At 29.1% G+C, this 17,562-nt stretch overlaps 1 protein-coding gene across 1 annotated transcript; it reads right to left on the reverse strand.

Annotated features, from left to right (window-relative positions):
• Positions 1-1,817: 1,817 nt before the first annotated feature.
• LOC125370342 lies at positions 1,818-2,659 on the reverse strand. Its single transcript, XM_048375375.1, has one exon. The coding sequence runs from the start codon at positions 2,300-2,302 to the stop codon at positions 2,093-2,095; it is 210 nt and encodes a 69-aa protein (XP_048231332.1). The 5' UTR covers positions 2,303-2,659; the 3' UTR covers positions 1,818-2,092.
• Between the last annotated feature and the right edge of the window lie 14,903 nt (positions 2,660-17,562).

Below are 17,562 nucleotides of genomic sequence, written 5' to 3' on the forward strand. Positions count from 1 at the left end.
ATTACAGTTTATCCAAATAAAAACAATTATATAATACTAAATACATAAACTATAAACTAAAAAACTAAAAACAAAATGAACCTAAAATATTATAAATTTTACAAATTTAAATTCAATTAATACCTATCATTTTCGTTTAAATCAGCCATAAATGTTCTACTCTCTATCACTAAATAAACATGAAACAAGATCAAACTAAAAAAATAAAAATAAAAATGTAATGTTTAGGTGGCAATCAATGATTGGAAAAAATAATCTCTATAGTACCAAAAACACAGAAAGAAAATGAATGAATATAAAAGGCATCACCATTTTGTTTTTTCTATTTTTTTTTTTTTAATTTTAGAGGATGATGGTAAATGAGATTTGAAATACTAATAAAGGGTAGATGATGGCAGTAACGGTAATTATGAAGTCCTTGCATCCGCCTCTTAATGCTTAATAGATAATTATGAAAAGTGCTACAAGATAATAATGCTTACAACATCAACAACAATTTGCATACTTCATTTGCTTTGTTTGTGATCACAAAAGGACGAACCTTACTGTTATCTCTTTTCTTCGAGTCACTCTCTTTAGATCATCCTTATAATTATTTTAATTATAAAAATAATATAAATTAAATTTATAAATATAATTTAGTGAAGTTTTAATATTTTATAATTGTTTATAACATTTTATAAATTAATAATAAATTTAAATATTTTTCATAATCTTTTAGTATTTTATATTTTTGGTTTCAAAAACTTTTATCAGTGTAAAAATATAAATATTATTTTAAAAATATTTATCAATTAATCTTTAGTATTATATAAATTAATATTACAAATATAATCAATATTATTATATTTTAGAATTATAAATTATGGTATAATTAAAAAGTTAATTTATTAATTATAAAAATAAAAATATAATTTTTAAAATTAGAATTATCATTTAACTAAAAAAAACTAATTTGTTAATTATTTTAATATTAAAAAACAGTTAAAATGATAAGTTCTAAACCTGGAGTCATTATTTAAGTAAAAATATAATTAAGAGTATAAAAATTACACATATATAAAAAATAAATATATAAATTAAAAAATATTAATGTATAAAAATATAGTCACATATTTTAAAAAAAATTATATATCTCGAAATATATAAAGATTATGCTTATTATATATTCACCTTATAGAATACAGAAAAGCCAAACAATATGAGAAAAATATAAATTCCTACCATATGATTTGTTGTTTATGTCATTTTCTTTATATAAAGACATGTAATTTGTTTCACTATATGATTTATATAACAGATAAAAAGAATAAAGATTATCGGTATATGATAATTAAATGTAAGACATCTCCATGTAAAATGCAATGCATTCGTGTGGTATGTATTTGTAGAATGAGTCTATTCTCTAAATGTGCTTTTGAATTTTCAACCTTCTTTTTGGAAACAAAAAAAAGAAGAAACGTTTCACTTTTCCAACCCCCCAGCAGCAGAGTCACAATGAGTTGCTGTTACAACAATTTGACCCTCTAATTTCCCTTTTGTCTTTTTTATTGTGGCATGGAATTTATTGAAAAAAGAAAAAAGATTTCTGGCCAAGGGGCAACTGAATGCAAAGCAAGCAAATGGCATAGCTTTTGTGACCAAAATTAAGAGCAGAAAACTACCAAAATTAAAGCTCTTAAAACAAAAAGTAAATAAAAAAGGTACAAGACTCTGCATCATGTTCATTTTTCATCATCTAAATTCGACCAGATCTCTCAACAGTAGAGTCCTAAAGAAATCGACAAAGATTTTAAGGCTGCAAGAACATGAAGACAGGGAGAGAAATCATAATTTATTTATGTAATAACATCCTCAAAAAACTGACTCAAAAAGATTTCTCACAATAGAAAACATATGAATATGTATCTATAATCCCGCACTAACAAGACAACAGCATAGAAAAAAAATAAAACCCAACAATAATCATCATCGTAAACCCAGAAGAACAAATTATTTAAACCAAAGAGGCAAAAAGAAAAGGAAAGAGGAAAGGAAGAAGAACAGAATAGAATGTACACATATCTATTTCAAGACAGAGAGATCATCTTCTTTAATCTATCCTCAAATTGCAGAGCAAGAGATCCAAGAGTCTAGACCAAACGTGCCTTGCACGTGGGTAGATTCTGTTAGTATAAGCTCTTGACTCTCTGACCAGATCTTCCATGGTTTCCACAAATGGATTCAAGCTCCTCATAGGTGGAATATACAAAGTCAAAGGCACTGCAGAGAAAGCTACTGTAAAGAAAAGCTGCAACATCATCTGAGACCACCAATACCCAGAAAATTACCCCCAGAAAAAGAGAACAGATTCTTTTGGTATTTCCTTGGTTATTAAAACACAAAAGAAAAAAACAAAAAACACAAGGGTTTTCTTGGGTTTGTTGGTTAGATAAATAAGCAAGAATTAAAGAAGAGAGAAAAGGGCTGTTGGTGATAGGAATTCTGGTAAAATGTTAGGCATAAAATTAAGGAAAGATTTGGAGAATATAAAGAGCAGTACAGTACAGAAATGGGAATTGAAGAAAGTGGAAGAGGGAGAAGGAAGGAGAGAGAGAGAGAGAGAGAGAGAGATCAGAGTTCTAGAAAATGCAAAGAAGGTTTAGTAGATAATGGCAAAAATTAAGAAGGAAGAAAACAAGTGTAGATAATACGGTGGACTCGTAGTTGGCCAAAAGGTGGACTTTGCGAGGATTGGGTTTCCTGGCATTTATTTATTCAAATTATTTTTTTAATTAATTAATTATTTTTAATTGTTAGTAGTGCAAGCTAGAAAAAAGAAAAAAGAAAAAATATTACTTTACTTTGAATTCATTGAATTTCTTTTGTTGATTATTAGTAACCCTCAAGAATTATTGAAAAGTACACATATCCTTTTTCTATAAAATGTTAGATAAATTATTCGTGATTGAATTAATCCAAGCAATTTAGTTAAAATTTTTGTTTGTGATAATTATAAATAATTAAACAATTATATTATTATTTAAAAATATTGATAAATTTATTACCTTAGAAAATAAATATGACCCATTAAATTTCATTGAGATAACATATATAATGTTTGGAAAATGGAGTTTCATTAATCAAATTATCTTTTTTCTATTCTTTTTATTTTTGTCTTTCTTCCACATTTTCTTTTGTATTTAATATTTTACAATAAATGACTTATATGCAAAGTCATCAAAATAGTTTGACGCTTATACGGTATACTTTTTAATTTCATTCATTTGTACCATTTTTATATATTTTAAATCTATGGTGTTTGTATTATGGATGTTGCAATAATCAAACCATATTCTTTTTCTATTTTTCTTTTCTCTTTCAACATGTTTTTTATTTGAAATTTTATAAACAATTGATTTATATGCAAAGTGATCGAAATAATTTGATGCTTATACATTATTTACTCTTGGGTCTTATATTTTGTTTTAATATCAGTGATCAATTGAATTAACTAAGAATTTATTAAGTTTAATAATCAACAAAATAGTTCAATATTCTTAGTAAAATTAAAGGCATTTAACCAAAAAAATTATATCTTTTTATAAAATAACCAAGTTGAAAAAGTAAATAAATTATAGAACAAAAAAGTTAATTGTAGAAATATGAAATGTTGAGATATATAAAATGTTTTTCTTTTAATTGGTATTTTAATTTATTTTCATATTCTTTATTTTTTTTAAATGAAATTTCAGAAAGTGCCTTTGCTTTACATATACAATATCTATGAATTAGGAAATACTTTTGTCACTATCCAGTGGGACAATGGAAATGATTGTTGATAGTTAATATACTGATGTTACCTATGTAATTATTTCATAATTAATTTTGTTATTTTATGAATTTGCATAAATTTAGAAAATAATTTTTCCGTTTAAAGAAAGATTATCTTTTTCCTCAAATTACTCTTTCTTTTTCTTTGATAAGATAGCTTCTTTCAACAATTCTCACCATTAGTCAATTTTAAAAACACAAATTAAAATTTACAATTAAAAAGTCTTAAAAATGTAATCAAATTAATGAAAAAAGTAATTAAAATTAAAATTTTAAATAAGAAATCAGGTACATTTCACTCAAGGATATATTAAATAAAATATTTTATTATTTGTATATAAATATTATATTATCCTAATATAAAGATTTAAAAAGACACTCTCTATTGATTCGGATCTAATTGAGTTATTTAGTATTGTCCTTTCTTAAATTGTTTACTTCTAGCAAAATTATTTGTTGGTGAAAAATTTAATAATAAATCTAATATGGCTCAATTTGATCTGAATGAAATAAACCAATAAGATAATTACTGTTGTTAATGCTTTTATTTAAAAGTTAAGAGATATTCATTTTTGATAAATCGGTTAAGGATTAAGCTATCAACAAGATCTCTTAAAAGCTGATCCGATCTCGGGAATACTTACAAGAATGATTAGAAAATGCCAGACAGGGTTGTCCGATCACTTACTCCAACGATTAAGTTAGTAATTTGTGAAAGAGTGGCTTAAGTATAATGAGTGTGTAAAGTAGCTTAAATATGGTGTAGTGGTTCCTTATATAGACGTTGATCGTCTTTCTTTCCTACTAGAAGTATAACTCCGTAAATGTAGGTCGGCTTAGATATAATAAGACTTGTTCTCTTGGCTGTCTGAAGAGTTCTAGGTCGAGTCAGACTCTTCAAAAAGAGTTCGATCATGACCTAGCTTTTAAGGCTCCTAGCTGTAGTGGAATATAGACTTGGTCAATCCCGCCTTTCTTGGGTAATGCCAAGATGGCTTATAATGCTCTGTTATCATATTAGTCCCCCCTCTTGCTTGAGAGTATTTTCTATTTATCTTTTTGTTCATACTCTGTAATCCTTGTTTTTTAACGAGCTTGGCATTTTCTAATGGTCGTGATAATAGAATGTTGCATTGCACTTAATCAGGTCTATAACAAGAGGTAAGCTCGGCCATAATGTTTGAATTTTAAAAATTCGTTGATGCCCGACATGCCCACTGATGTTTCGTAAATTGTGTCCATCATTATGATAACTGTTTACCATTTATATCCTGTCGAATGACAGTTATATCCTCATTCTTTAAAATGTTCCAACATAACATGTAGTGGCATTTTGGTTATTTTTTAAACTCTATAAATTCCTCTTTCACTCACTTCTTGCTACTTTTGCTATTTTTGTGCATTTCATCTCTTTGCTCTCCATTGTCTATGCGTTGGGTGCTAGTTCTTAGTTTCTTCTATCTTCGACTTTATGTTCTTCGTGAGATCATCTGTCAGTAGTAAGTTTTTTTGATTTTTTTTTTACTTTTTTCTTCTTTTTTTTCTTTTTTATGGAACCTTCTCACTGAACTCCAACCCAATCCTAGCTTATGAGTCCCTTCATGAGGAGGGACTTGCCTAGAATCATTCTGAGAACGTTTTTGTGGACTTAGAGAGTAGAGATACACATTCTTCCCATTAGGAAGAGGTCGAGAGTTCTGAATTGTCATTTATAACTGATGAAAATGACCATCATTTATACCCATCTAAAATGAACCTTGCTCGTTCGGACCAAATCAAAGATCGGTATAAGATACCTCCCGAGTTTGTCTTAAAAGAGTGTCCTACACACTTTTTGGGTAATAGTACCCCTAAGGCAAACCACATCATTTTATACAAGGAACATTTAAAAACTGGTCTCAGATTGCCTTTGGATCCCTTTATTAAGGCAGTCTTTCTTTTATCATTTTCGATCTCTTCGACCTATAACCCATCATCGTACAAATCCATGAAGATTTTTGGCTTCATCATCTATAACCTTCCAATCCATCCTAAAAGAATATTTTGGACCACCATACGAACTTGGTCCTTTTCAGAAGACTTATTTTTCATTAATCCAGCCTTATTCCTCCATTTGGCTTTTGCTTGGTAGACTTGAGATCCCTGATCGACACTTCCAAATGAGTATTATGATCTTATTATTTGATAAAAGAATTACATAAATCACGTTATTCAGCTTTGACAGATTTTTCAGACCATGGTACAAGTTTACAGCGGATCCTTCAAAAGATAACACAAATAGCTTGACAATTTGTATCATGCTCAGCTAAGTAGTTCCCGTAATTGTTACATATTTCTTCAGATGAACTTTTGAATCATCAGTCCCGTTAAACTTTTGAATTTCGTAGACAACTTGTCCTCACCTGTCAAAACTAGCTCCTTGAAATCATAGGTAGGGTCCAAACCTTTAATTTCTAATATGCCTTACATTTTATCAAGCCTAATGCTCAAGCCACTCATAGCTTCAATGGTGGCAAGGGCGGTCTCCCTCTGAGCCTAGTCTACCATAAACTCATCAAAGTCCCAAAAATCTCAAGGCACTCCCCTTCTAGTTGGGTCTTTAGCATTATTATTAGCAGTGGCAGTAGTAGCAGCTATAGTGGCAGCAATAGTTTTAACGGTGACTGCAATTGGATCAACAACAACAAGGGGATTAGCTGGTGCAGTGGGAGCAATAGGTGGGGCTTGATTTGCAGCCATCCCAACCAAGAGTTGTTAGAGCTCTTCTTGAATCACACCCCTCAAATAATCAATGATAGCGTTCTTAAAAATCTCAATGTCTTCCTTATTAGCTCTCTCGTTGGCCATTTTAGATGTAACTTGGCGTCTTGATCTTTCAAGATGCTCTAACACAACTCGAATTCTCAAAGAAATAGGTGCTCTTTCCAACCTCCCACTATCTTGCCTCTTCCAACCCACAAGAGAATCTATATGGCTAAAAAATGTGGAATCAAGTATACTAAATAACACATAAAGTTCACTTAAGTTTAGCCCATTTTTTATTAAGCACAGTCCACATTAAGGTTGTTAATCTAGCTTGCTAGTTAATTATGTACAAGTCCTTCCTAGTCTACCCAATTACAAGTTATATTTTATCAAGCTTTTAATCCTAGGTGGACTACTTATTATAATAAGGCCCATTTGTGTGACCTAATTCTAATATGGCCCAACCCTAACTAAAACATGGTGAAGCCCACTAAGTCTATTTTAATTTTAGAACTTAAGCTCAATTAATATTGATTAGCTTAATGGACTACAGTCTTCATGTTAGGTCCAATTTTAACATGAAGTCTATGTCTCCATTTTTAATCAAGCCGTCATGTTAAAGTTATTTAACTTATATTAAACTAAGAAATGAACAAAAATAAAGTGCAGAAAGTAAATCTAACTATTGCAACCTGACCTACATAAGAATTATAAAGAAAAGCCCTAAACTAATTTACAGTACATAAAATCACCAAAAATACATCAAAAACTTGTAAAAAACTAAAAATCAGGGCAAAAGGGAGCTAGGTCGATTGGCTATAGGCATAAAGCCGATCGACTATAGGAATAGAGTCGTTGGCTCTGCACTGAGTCGACCGGATTTGGGGACTTCTCGAGGCTGGTTTGTACGATTTCTTTACAATTCTCACGTCCCATATCCAATTTCACATGCATAAAAGGTAAAAAAAATAATTAGAACACGAAAGAAACAAAATAAAGAAAAATAAATAACATCATATTAAACTAGAAATCTTAAGAATCTAAAAATACAATGGACAAGCATGGCAGATTAATCATATAACCGTAATAAAGTAGTCTGATTACAAATAAAAAAAATGCAAATCTAATCATATAATCCTAATCATATTCAAAATCTAAAAGGAGACATATTATCATATTCAAAACCCTAGTGCTCTTATTATCAGATTCCAAAACCCAATAAATTAGTAACATACTAATTCATAAAAAAAATCCTAATCTAATCACATCAACAATGAAAATAAGATAGAAAAGAAACTCTAATTATGTTTTTAAGAAAAAAACATAAAGAATAAGAAAACCGATTTAATCGGAGAGTGATGTTGATGATGATGGATGAATGTTGGGAAACTCTCAGGTTATCACTGTAGTGGATTGTTTTGCGAGTCTCAAGAGATGATGAAGTGGTTGAGTCAAAGATCAGTTGGGAATCTAGTGTTGGATGAGGTATTAAGAAAGCTGCTTTTGTATCAAAAGAGTTTCCAAATTTGAGTTCTTTCTTAATGACCTTTGTCCTTCAGTTACCAAAAAGCCTTTTGCTTAATAATGAATATAAGTTTTCAACCCACAGTATTCCAATTGATGTTGTTACCCTCTGTTGTTGTTGTCAGCCCTAAACTCCAGGCTATCACTTTCTATTTATAGAGGTAGGTTTTCAAGAAAATCCTAGAGGAACAGATAGACTTCAATTTTATTTTAATTTTTTTTAAAGAATCAAAATATCTAATACAATAATTTAAATCTTGAAAATCTAAATAAATATCATTAAAATCCATTAATTATCATCAAATACCTTCTAGAATCTGTATTTGGATGTAAGTGTCAAAAGAAATGACATCGAACCAAAAAAATCTAAATCAGCACTGTATAGAGCCGGTAGGCTCTAGGTAGAGCAATTGGCTCTACCTAAAGCTGATTGGCTCTAAATTGGAGAAGTTTGTAAAAATTTTACTTTTTAGTCCCTAAACTTGTAAAATTCATCGTTTTGACCCTCAAATTTTATTTTTCTTGACAATTAACTACAAATTGATTTCAAAAAAGTAAATTTTCTTGGATTAACATCAATCCTAACCTCAGAGTCGCCCATCATTCATTTTTCAAGACCCAAGAAGGTAGTAACTGTCATCATATAGGATTTTTCGTAATTTCTTCAATATTTGGATCCGAAAAATGGATGCTAACAGCTAAGAAGAAGAAGTTGAGTGAAATATGGACGTGGAAAGTGAAAAGTATCCGCACTTGCTCTTAAGACGAGGAGTTATTTGAAGACCAAGCCAAGAATGAATGATACTCTAGAATTGTTCTACAAGCTATAAAGTCTATAAGCAGGAAAAGAACTCATAATGAGCAAACTCCAACCAGCCGATCAATCAAATATCAAAACAAAACAAACTCAGAGTCTATAGACTTTATCTTTATCTTTAAATTGTTAATCCTAGTTTGTAGTTTATAACACGTTTCAAACATTAGCAATCAATAGTGATCTTATAAGTTTTTTATTTTATGCAATCAAATTCTTCAAGCTTTTTGGGTAATGTTTTATCATTACAATTATTGCAATTAAGTTCTTATCTCATATTTCATATCCATTGCTAAGCTTACAATAATTTAGCTTTTAGCTTTATTTCTTAAGCTCATTTTCACATTCCCAACTTATTAATTACACATTCGTAGCTCATTATCATATCTTTATTTTATTTATTGCATGTTTGCAACTTAATTTTACATCTTTAGATGATTAATTGCTTATCTTTTAGCTTATTAATTAATTTTGCATAGTGATTTAATAAAATTGCATCAACTTAGCTAAGAATCCAAGTTATTTTAGGTCTCTTTATACCTGCACAATCATCTAGATTAGAAGTCAAAATGGTCGTGCATTTATATTTATTGCATTAATTATATTTATTTAAGATAATCAGCCTCTGGCACACTCAACACTTAATTACATGCGAAAATATCGAATTACTTGCAAACAACTTACTTTGAACCATTCAATTAAATTTATAAGTTATTAACTTATACCAATAGTGCTACTACATGTTCTAAATAGACTATTTTGCACTAATTTTAATTTAAATTGATAGTTTTTTTTTAGAGATTGAATTATAATGCAAAAGATACATTTTTTTTTTGCATATAATTAATCAAATATACTAAAATATTCAGAAAGCTATAAATTCTAATTTAATACTGGACGACTCCCCTTGCATTTTAATAATTAATAAAAGGGGTGACATATAATTTTAATTGGAGAAGATTTTATATCAATCAATTAATTTAACTTAGCATTCATATAATAGCAAGAACACGATGAACATCAAACTTAAATTTATTCATTGTAACTCTTAAACATATTAATTTAAAAAATATTTGAAAATAAAATAACAAAGAAAGATAAATCTTTTATTATTTATCTTGTGTTACACTTAGTTGTTTGGCTTAGATTATAAGATAGCTTCTTAAATAATTTTCGTAATTAGTCATCTTGAAAACATAAATGAGTATCTAAAATTAAAAAGTCTTGAAAATATAATCAAATTAATAAAAAAATATTAAATTTAAATTTTAACTATATAGACCTTGCATATCCTTCAAAGGATATATTAGGTAAAATATTTTACTATTATAAAAATACAATATTTCTCATATTTAATGACTTAAAAAGACTAAAAAGTCTCCATTGATCTGGATTTTTTTAGGTCGTACTCATTTGAATAATTTTTTTTTTCTGATTCTTGAGGAAAATGAAAGTTATTTATTTTCATAAAGATTTTATAAAATTTATAAGACATATTTACTTGTTATTATATAAAAAATTATATTATTATTGGATAACATTTTAAATTTAAAGAATAAACTTAAAATAAACAAGTAAAAGATTTCTACTTTTATTTGAAAACATTATATATAAAAATATAAAAATCATATTAAAAATTTATTTTCTAAAATTTAATTTTAATTTAAGAAATATAGGAAAATTGATTTTATTTTCATTAAAAAAATAGTATAACGACATACATAATTCTATTTTTTTATTTCATTTATTCTTAGAAAATCAATCTACTCTGTATAAACACACTCTTAACATTTTAAAAGTCTTTATCAAAATCAAATAATTACAATCATTAATGTAAATGATTGTTCTCATGATTGCTCTGTGAAAATTATCTGTCATAATGATGCAAAATTATTAGGAAATATTTAAAACAAAATTTGTTCCCCAAATGATTTAACGTAGATAATGTGAGACAACTGACAACTATATGATTACTTTCTTTTTATCTTGTTAGATAATTTTTCATTTTTTATTTTATTAATTATTAATCATTTATCTACTGTAAAACTATTATTATTATTTTAATTATAAAATTATATTTATAAAAATAATTTAATATTTTTTTAGTCTTTATTGTAGAATAATCTAGAATATGGAGTATTTAATAGAAAATAGAGTGTAATTAACTAGAGATAATTCTAGAGATTAGAATATTCTAGAATAAAAACTTCTCCAATTGTATATATATTTATATACTTCCATTATCAATAGAAAACACAACAATTTCATATTTATTTTCTACTTTTACATGGTATCGGAGCCTAATCTGATTATCTGATCCTCCTTTGCTTCAGATTGACCAAGTGAGCAATCATTTGTTAAAAATAATTTTCTACCCTAGTGAGCAATACTGTGAGATTCTTATGGCATTTCTTGCTTTGTTGCCCGTGTCTTTGTTATTTGGACACTGCTCTTATCCATTTTGTTCTCTGCTGCCTACTGTTGCAATCATGAATGGTACCAAATCAGTTTCTATCACTACTGATATCATTCAGGCAATGACAAAAATTACGGATCAAAAATTAAATTGGTCCAATTTTCGTGGATGGAGCAAGACTGTACGTGTGTATTTACGAAGCATCAACAAGGCTTATCACCTAACAGATAATCCTCCAGATGACAATACTAAGGAAGTTTGGTCAACAGATGATGCTCGCATATTCTTACAGCTGAGGAACTCAATTGACGGTGAAATACTTCCTCTCATTAATCACTGTGAGTATGTTAAGGAATTAATGGATTATCTAGATTTTATGTATTCGGGTAAAGGCAATATCTCTCGTATTTATGATGTGTGCTGGAGCTTTCATCGTACTGAACAACAAGATCAATCTCTCACTGCTTATTTTATGAACTTTAAGCGTACTTATGAGGAGCTTAATATTTTATTGCCCTTTAGTCCTGACGTGACAGTCCAACAGGCTCAACGAGAACAAATAGCTGTAATGAGTTTTCTTGCTAGTTTTCGTCCTGAATTTGAGTCGGTAAAATCTTAAATTCTTTCCAGTCCCCAAATTCCAATGTTGCAGGAGACTTTTAGTAGGGTTGTCCGCAATGAATCAATCCCATCAGTTGCTCCATTTCAGCCGACTAATGCCCTTATCAGTCGAAATATTGATTCTGGGCATTTCAGTAGGAACATTAATAAAGGGGGAAGTTCAAGTAATCGGGTTGTCTGCTACTATTGTCATGAGCCCGGACACACAAAACGAACTTGCAAGAAATTGCAAAATAGGCTTCGAAGGAATCCGTCTGCGCATATTGCAGCTACTACATCTCCTTCTTCTCAACCAACTGATAAGACAATCATGGTTTTTGCAGATGAATATGCTAAATTCTCTCAACATCAAGAGACATTCAGGTCCCCCCCGCAGCCTATCACAACTATTGCCGACTTAGGTAATCCAAGTCAATGTCTTCTTTCCTCTTCATCAAAATGGGTCATTGATTCTGGTGCTACAGATCATATAACAGGTAACCCCAATCTATTTTCCTCTTTTCAACCACATTCCTCTTCTAGCACTGTTAGTTTAGCAGATAGATCGCCCTGGCTCAGGCACTATTAATGCAACTTCATCCCTTTCTTTATCATTTATTTTACATCTTCCACAATTTTCCTTCAACTTAATCTCTGTTAGCAAACTTATTCGAGCATTAAATTGTTGTATCTCATTTTTTCCTGACTACTGTCTTTTTCAGGATCTTATGACGAAGAAGACTATTGGTAGAGGAGATGAGTCAGGAGGACTATACATATTGGATACTCAGGTGCCTAAACCCATTGCATGTTCTAGTGCCCTCAGTCCGTTCGATATTCACTGTCGATTGGGTCATCCATCACTTCTGCTACTTAAACAGTTATATATCTACTTTAAATTGTGAATCTTGTCAGTTTGCCAAACATCATCGTGTGTTTTCAAGTCCAAGAGTCAATAAACGGGCTAGTAGTCCTTTTGAGTTAGTTCATTCTGACATTTGGGGTCTTTGTTTTATAGTATCTAAAACTGGATTTCGTTATTTTATCACTTTTATCGATGATTATTCTCGTGTTACTTGGCTTTATTTAATGAAAAATCGTTCTGAGTTATTTTCACATTTTTCTAATTTTTGTGCTGAAATTAAAACACAATTTAATCTTTCTATGCTTAACTTAAGAAGTGACACTGCAAAAGAATACTTATCCCACTATTTTCAAACTTACATGACTCAAAATAGTAATCTTCATCAAACTTCTTGTGTTGATACACCTTCTCAGAATGGTGTAGTTGAAAGAAAAAATAGGCACCTCCTTGAAATAGTTAGAGCTCTTCTATTTCAGATGCAAGTTCCTAAATCATTCTAGGCTGATGCGGTTTCAACCGCTTGTTTCTTAATCAATCGTATGCCATCTTTTGTCCTTCATGGTAAGCCTCCTTATAGTATTCTGTTTCCTAATAAACCTTTATTTCCTATCGAACCACGGATCTTTGGGTGTACATGTTTTGTCAGAGATGTCCATCCTCATGTTACAAAATTAGTTCCTAAGTCTCTTAAGTGTATCTTTCTTGGTTATTCTTGTCTTCAGAAGGGATATCGTTGTTATTATCCTGATCTTAATCGATACTTGGTATCTACTGATGTTACTTTTGGCTTTTCCTCAGATCTCCTTCTTCAGAACAAGCTGAAGGTGATGATTGGTTGATTTGTACGACTACCAGCATAGTAGCTGCAGACTCCAATCCACCACAAATTCAGCAACCACCTATTCACCATGTCTATTCCAAAAGGCCGGTTTCCAGCGATTCATGTCTTGTACCTATGGCCTCTTCATCATTAGATCCTTCTCCCGACTTGGACCTTCCTATTGCCATTCGGAAAGGTAAACGTCAGTGCACTTACCCCATTTCTTCTTTTGTATCTTATGATCATTTGTCACCTTCTTCCTATTCTTTTATTGCCTCCATCGATTCCATCATTATTCCCAAAACAGTGCATGAGGCTTTATCTCACTCTGGTTGGCGCCACGCCATGATAGAAGTTACCTGCAGGCAAAAGGTGATCAGATGTAAATGGGTATTTACCATCAAAGTTAATCCGGATGGGTCAGTGGCTCGCCTCAAAGCCCGCTTAGTAGCAAAAGGCTATGCTCAGACTTATGGAGTGGATTGTTTTGATACTTTCTCTCCTGTTGCTAAAATGGCATCTGTTCGGATTTTCATCTCTCTGGCCGCTACACATGACTGGTCATTACATCAACTGGATATTAAAAATGTCTTTCTTCATGGTGATCTTAAGGAAGAAGTTTACATGGAGCAACCACCTGGATTTGTTGCTCAGGGGGAGTCTGGGAAGGTATGTCATCTTCACAAATCATTATATGGGTTGAAACAAAGCCCGCGAGCTTGGTTTGGAAAATTCAGTGAAGCTGTTGAGACATATGGGATGAGAAAATGCAAATCTAATCACTCGGTTTTCTATAAACACTCGGAATCTGGCATCATTCTGTTAGTGGTATATGTGGATGATATTGTAATCACTGGGAGTGATTCTACGGGCATTTCATCACTTAAGTCCTTCCTTCATTCCCAGTTTCACACAGTTATGGGAAATATGAAATATTTTTTGGGTGTTGAGATAATGAGAAGCAAGAAAGGTATTTTTCTGTCCCAGCGAAAATATGTCCTTGATTTACTACAAGAAATGGGAAAACTAGGAGCAAAACCGTGCAATGCACCAATGCATCCTAATATGAAATTTACAGAAGATAGTGAATTATTTGAGCATCCTGAGAGATATAGACGGCTAGTTGGGAAGTTAAATTACCTTACAATAACTCGACCTGATATTGCCTATTCAGTTATTGTTGTTAGTCAATTTATGGCAGCTTCAACAGTTCATCATTGGACAGCCTTAAAACAAATATTGTGTTATCTAAAAGGAGCTCAAGAACGAGGAATTCTCTATCAAAATCATGGGCACACTCAAATCGAATGCTTCTCGGATGCAGATTGAGCAGGTTTAAAAATGGACAGAAGATCCACTATAGGCTATTGTGTTTTTCTTAGAGGGAATCTACTCTCATGGAAAAGCAAGAAGCAAAATGTTGTATCCCGATCAAGCGCGGAGTCAGAATACAGAGCTATGGTAAAGCAACATGTGAAATTATATGGATATACCAACTTCTGATGGAAATTGGTATAAAAATATCTTTGCCGGCAAAACTTTGGTGTGATAATAAAGTTGCACTTCACATTGCTGCTAATCTAGTGTTTCATGAGCGAACAGAACACATCGAGATTGATTGTCACTTTGTTCGTGAAAAACTACAACAGGGTCTAATCACTATTAGTTATGTGAAGACAGGAGAACAGATAGGGGATATATTTATGAAAGCTTTGAATGGAGTTAGAGTGGACTACTTTTGTAACAAGCTGGGCATGATTGATATCTATGCTCCAGCTTGAGGGGGAGTGTTGTAGAATAATCTAGAATATTATAGAATATGGAGTAATTAATAGAAGATAGAGTGTAATTAATTAGAGATAATTCTAGAGATTAGAATATTCTAGAATAAAAACTTCTCCAATTGTATATATATATATACTTCCATGATCAATAGAAAACACAACAATTTCATATTTATTTTCTACTTTTACAGTCTTAATATTAATTTATAATATTTTAAAAAAGATAACAAACTAACTATTACTTTTAAATATTTTTAATCTTTTTACATTTTTATTAGTACAATAATAAAAAATTATTTTTAAAATATTTATTTATTAATTCTAATATTATATAAATTAAACTATCAATATAATTGATATTAATGTTTTCTTAAAATCAAGAATTATTATATAATTAAAAATTAATTTATTAGTAAATATAGAGTATTTAAAAATATTATTTTCTATAATTAGAATTATTATCTAATTAAAAAATTAATTTATTAGTTAATATAATATTAAAATATAATGAATATGCTATTGTTTACAATAATCATTATCTAATTAGAAAACTAATTATTATTTAATTAGAAGACTAATTTATTATTAATATATTATTTCTTAGCATTAGAATGAGTATTTAATTAGGAATTTAACTTATTAATCAATAAGTTAATAGAAAAAATCATAAAATTACACATAAACTTGAATTTCATGTGTCAAAATAAATACACATATAAAAATAAAAATTATATGTATCAAAAATTAAACACACATATCAAAAAGAATTTAGATTCCAAAAGTTTAATATATATATATATATATATATATATATATATATATATATATATATATATATATATATATATATAGTTCAATATTAAACTCAATCATTAATAAAATTAAATAAATAAATAATAATAAAAGTAATAGTAACAATTATTATTATTGTTATTATTATTACTATTATTATTATTATTCGTATATAACATTGGAGTCAGTAATTTCTTTTTTCTTTTTCATTCCGACTGGTTGTTGAAAGGTAAAAATATTGACATATAGTTTTGGAGAGCAGGGCAGAAGAGTGAGTTTTTAGTTTGCCAATCATTGTTGCAGTTACAGTATCTTATAGCATTCTTTGAGAATAAAATATAACGAAGTACCTTTTGATTCTATATCATGACACTTTTTTATATATATTTATTAAGACAAAGAAGATATGTTGATAATTTATTATAAAAGTAGATATTTTATTTTTTAAATTTTAAATTTTTATTTTGGTAAACTATTATCCTTATATTAGTCATGGTTAAAAATGAAAGTTTAGAATAAAATAATTTTTAACTTTATTATTTGACTGATAGATAGACGTCTTTAAGGCAATAATTTATTTATTACGATCGATAGATTAAATAATTATAGTCGGTGTTATTTAGTTTTAAATCTACATGATTAGATATAAACAATATATTATAAAGGCTAATGAGAGTGATAATAGTAGAATGCTAAAAACTAAAAAAAAAAAAAAAAACTTTAAAATGAGTGAAACATTTTAAGGTCATATCTCAAAAGAATCTTTGCAATTGTAAAATTATCTCAATTTAAGAAAAGAAAAAAGAAAAAAGAAAACCCTTTTACTAGTACCTCTCAGTGGTGTGTTTTCTTGATTCCAAGTCATAGTATGGGAATGATGCTGCTAAAAAGAAAAAGAGAGAAAAATGATAAAAAAAAAGAATAGAAAAGATAAAATAAGAAGGATTAAAATAGAGATAGCAATGGGTAGGATAGTATCTTTACCTATATGAGTAATTAATATTAAACTCATTCCTATATTCATAAGATTTTAGATAATACATAGATAATTCACTATCCAAGTAATTATCAAAATAAAATAAAATCTTTATAAGACAATAGAATTTTATAAATGTTATTTATTTATTGATTATATTTTATTAATTTATCATTAAATGAATACTTATTGATTTAAAAAATTATATTTTAATTATTTATTTATATATTTTTATCATATGATCTATGTATGAGTTATAAATAAAAGTTAATATTGTGGTAAAAAGTTAGTGTGCATATAGATATAATAGAAAACTTAACATTTTTTATATATAAATAGTAGAGGTCATATACATATAGGAGAAATAAACTTATTACTTTATGGCTTTATGCACTAAACGAGATTATTCATTT

The sequence above is a fragment of the Ricinus communis genome, chromosome 6, assembly GCF_019578655.1.
Source record: "Ricinus communis isolate WT05 ecotype wild-type chromosome 6, ASM1957865v1, whole genome shotgun sequence".
NCBI classification, from domain to species: Eukaryota; Viridiplantae; Streptophyta; class Magnoliopsida; order Malpighiales; family Euphorbiaceae; genus Ricinus; species Ricinus communis.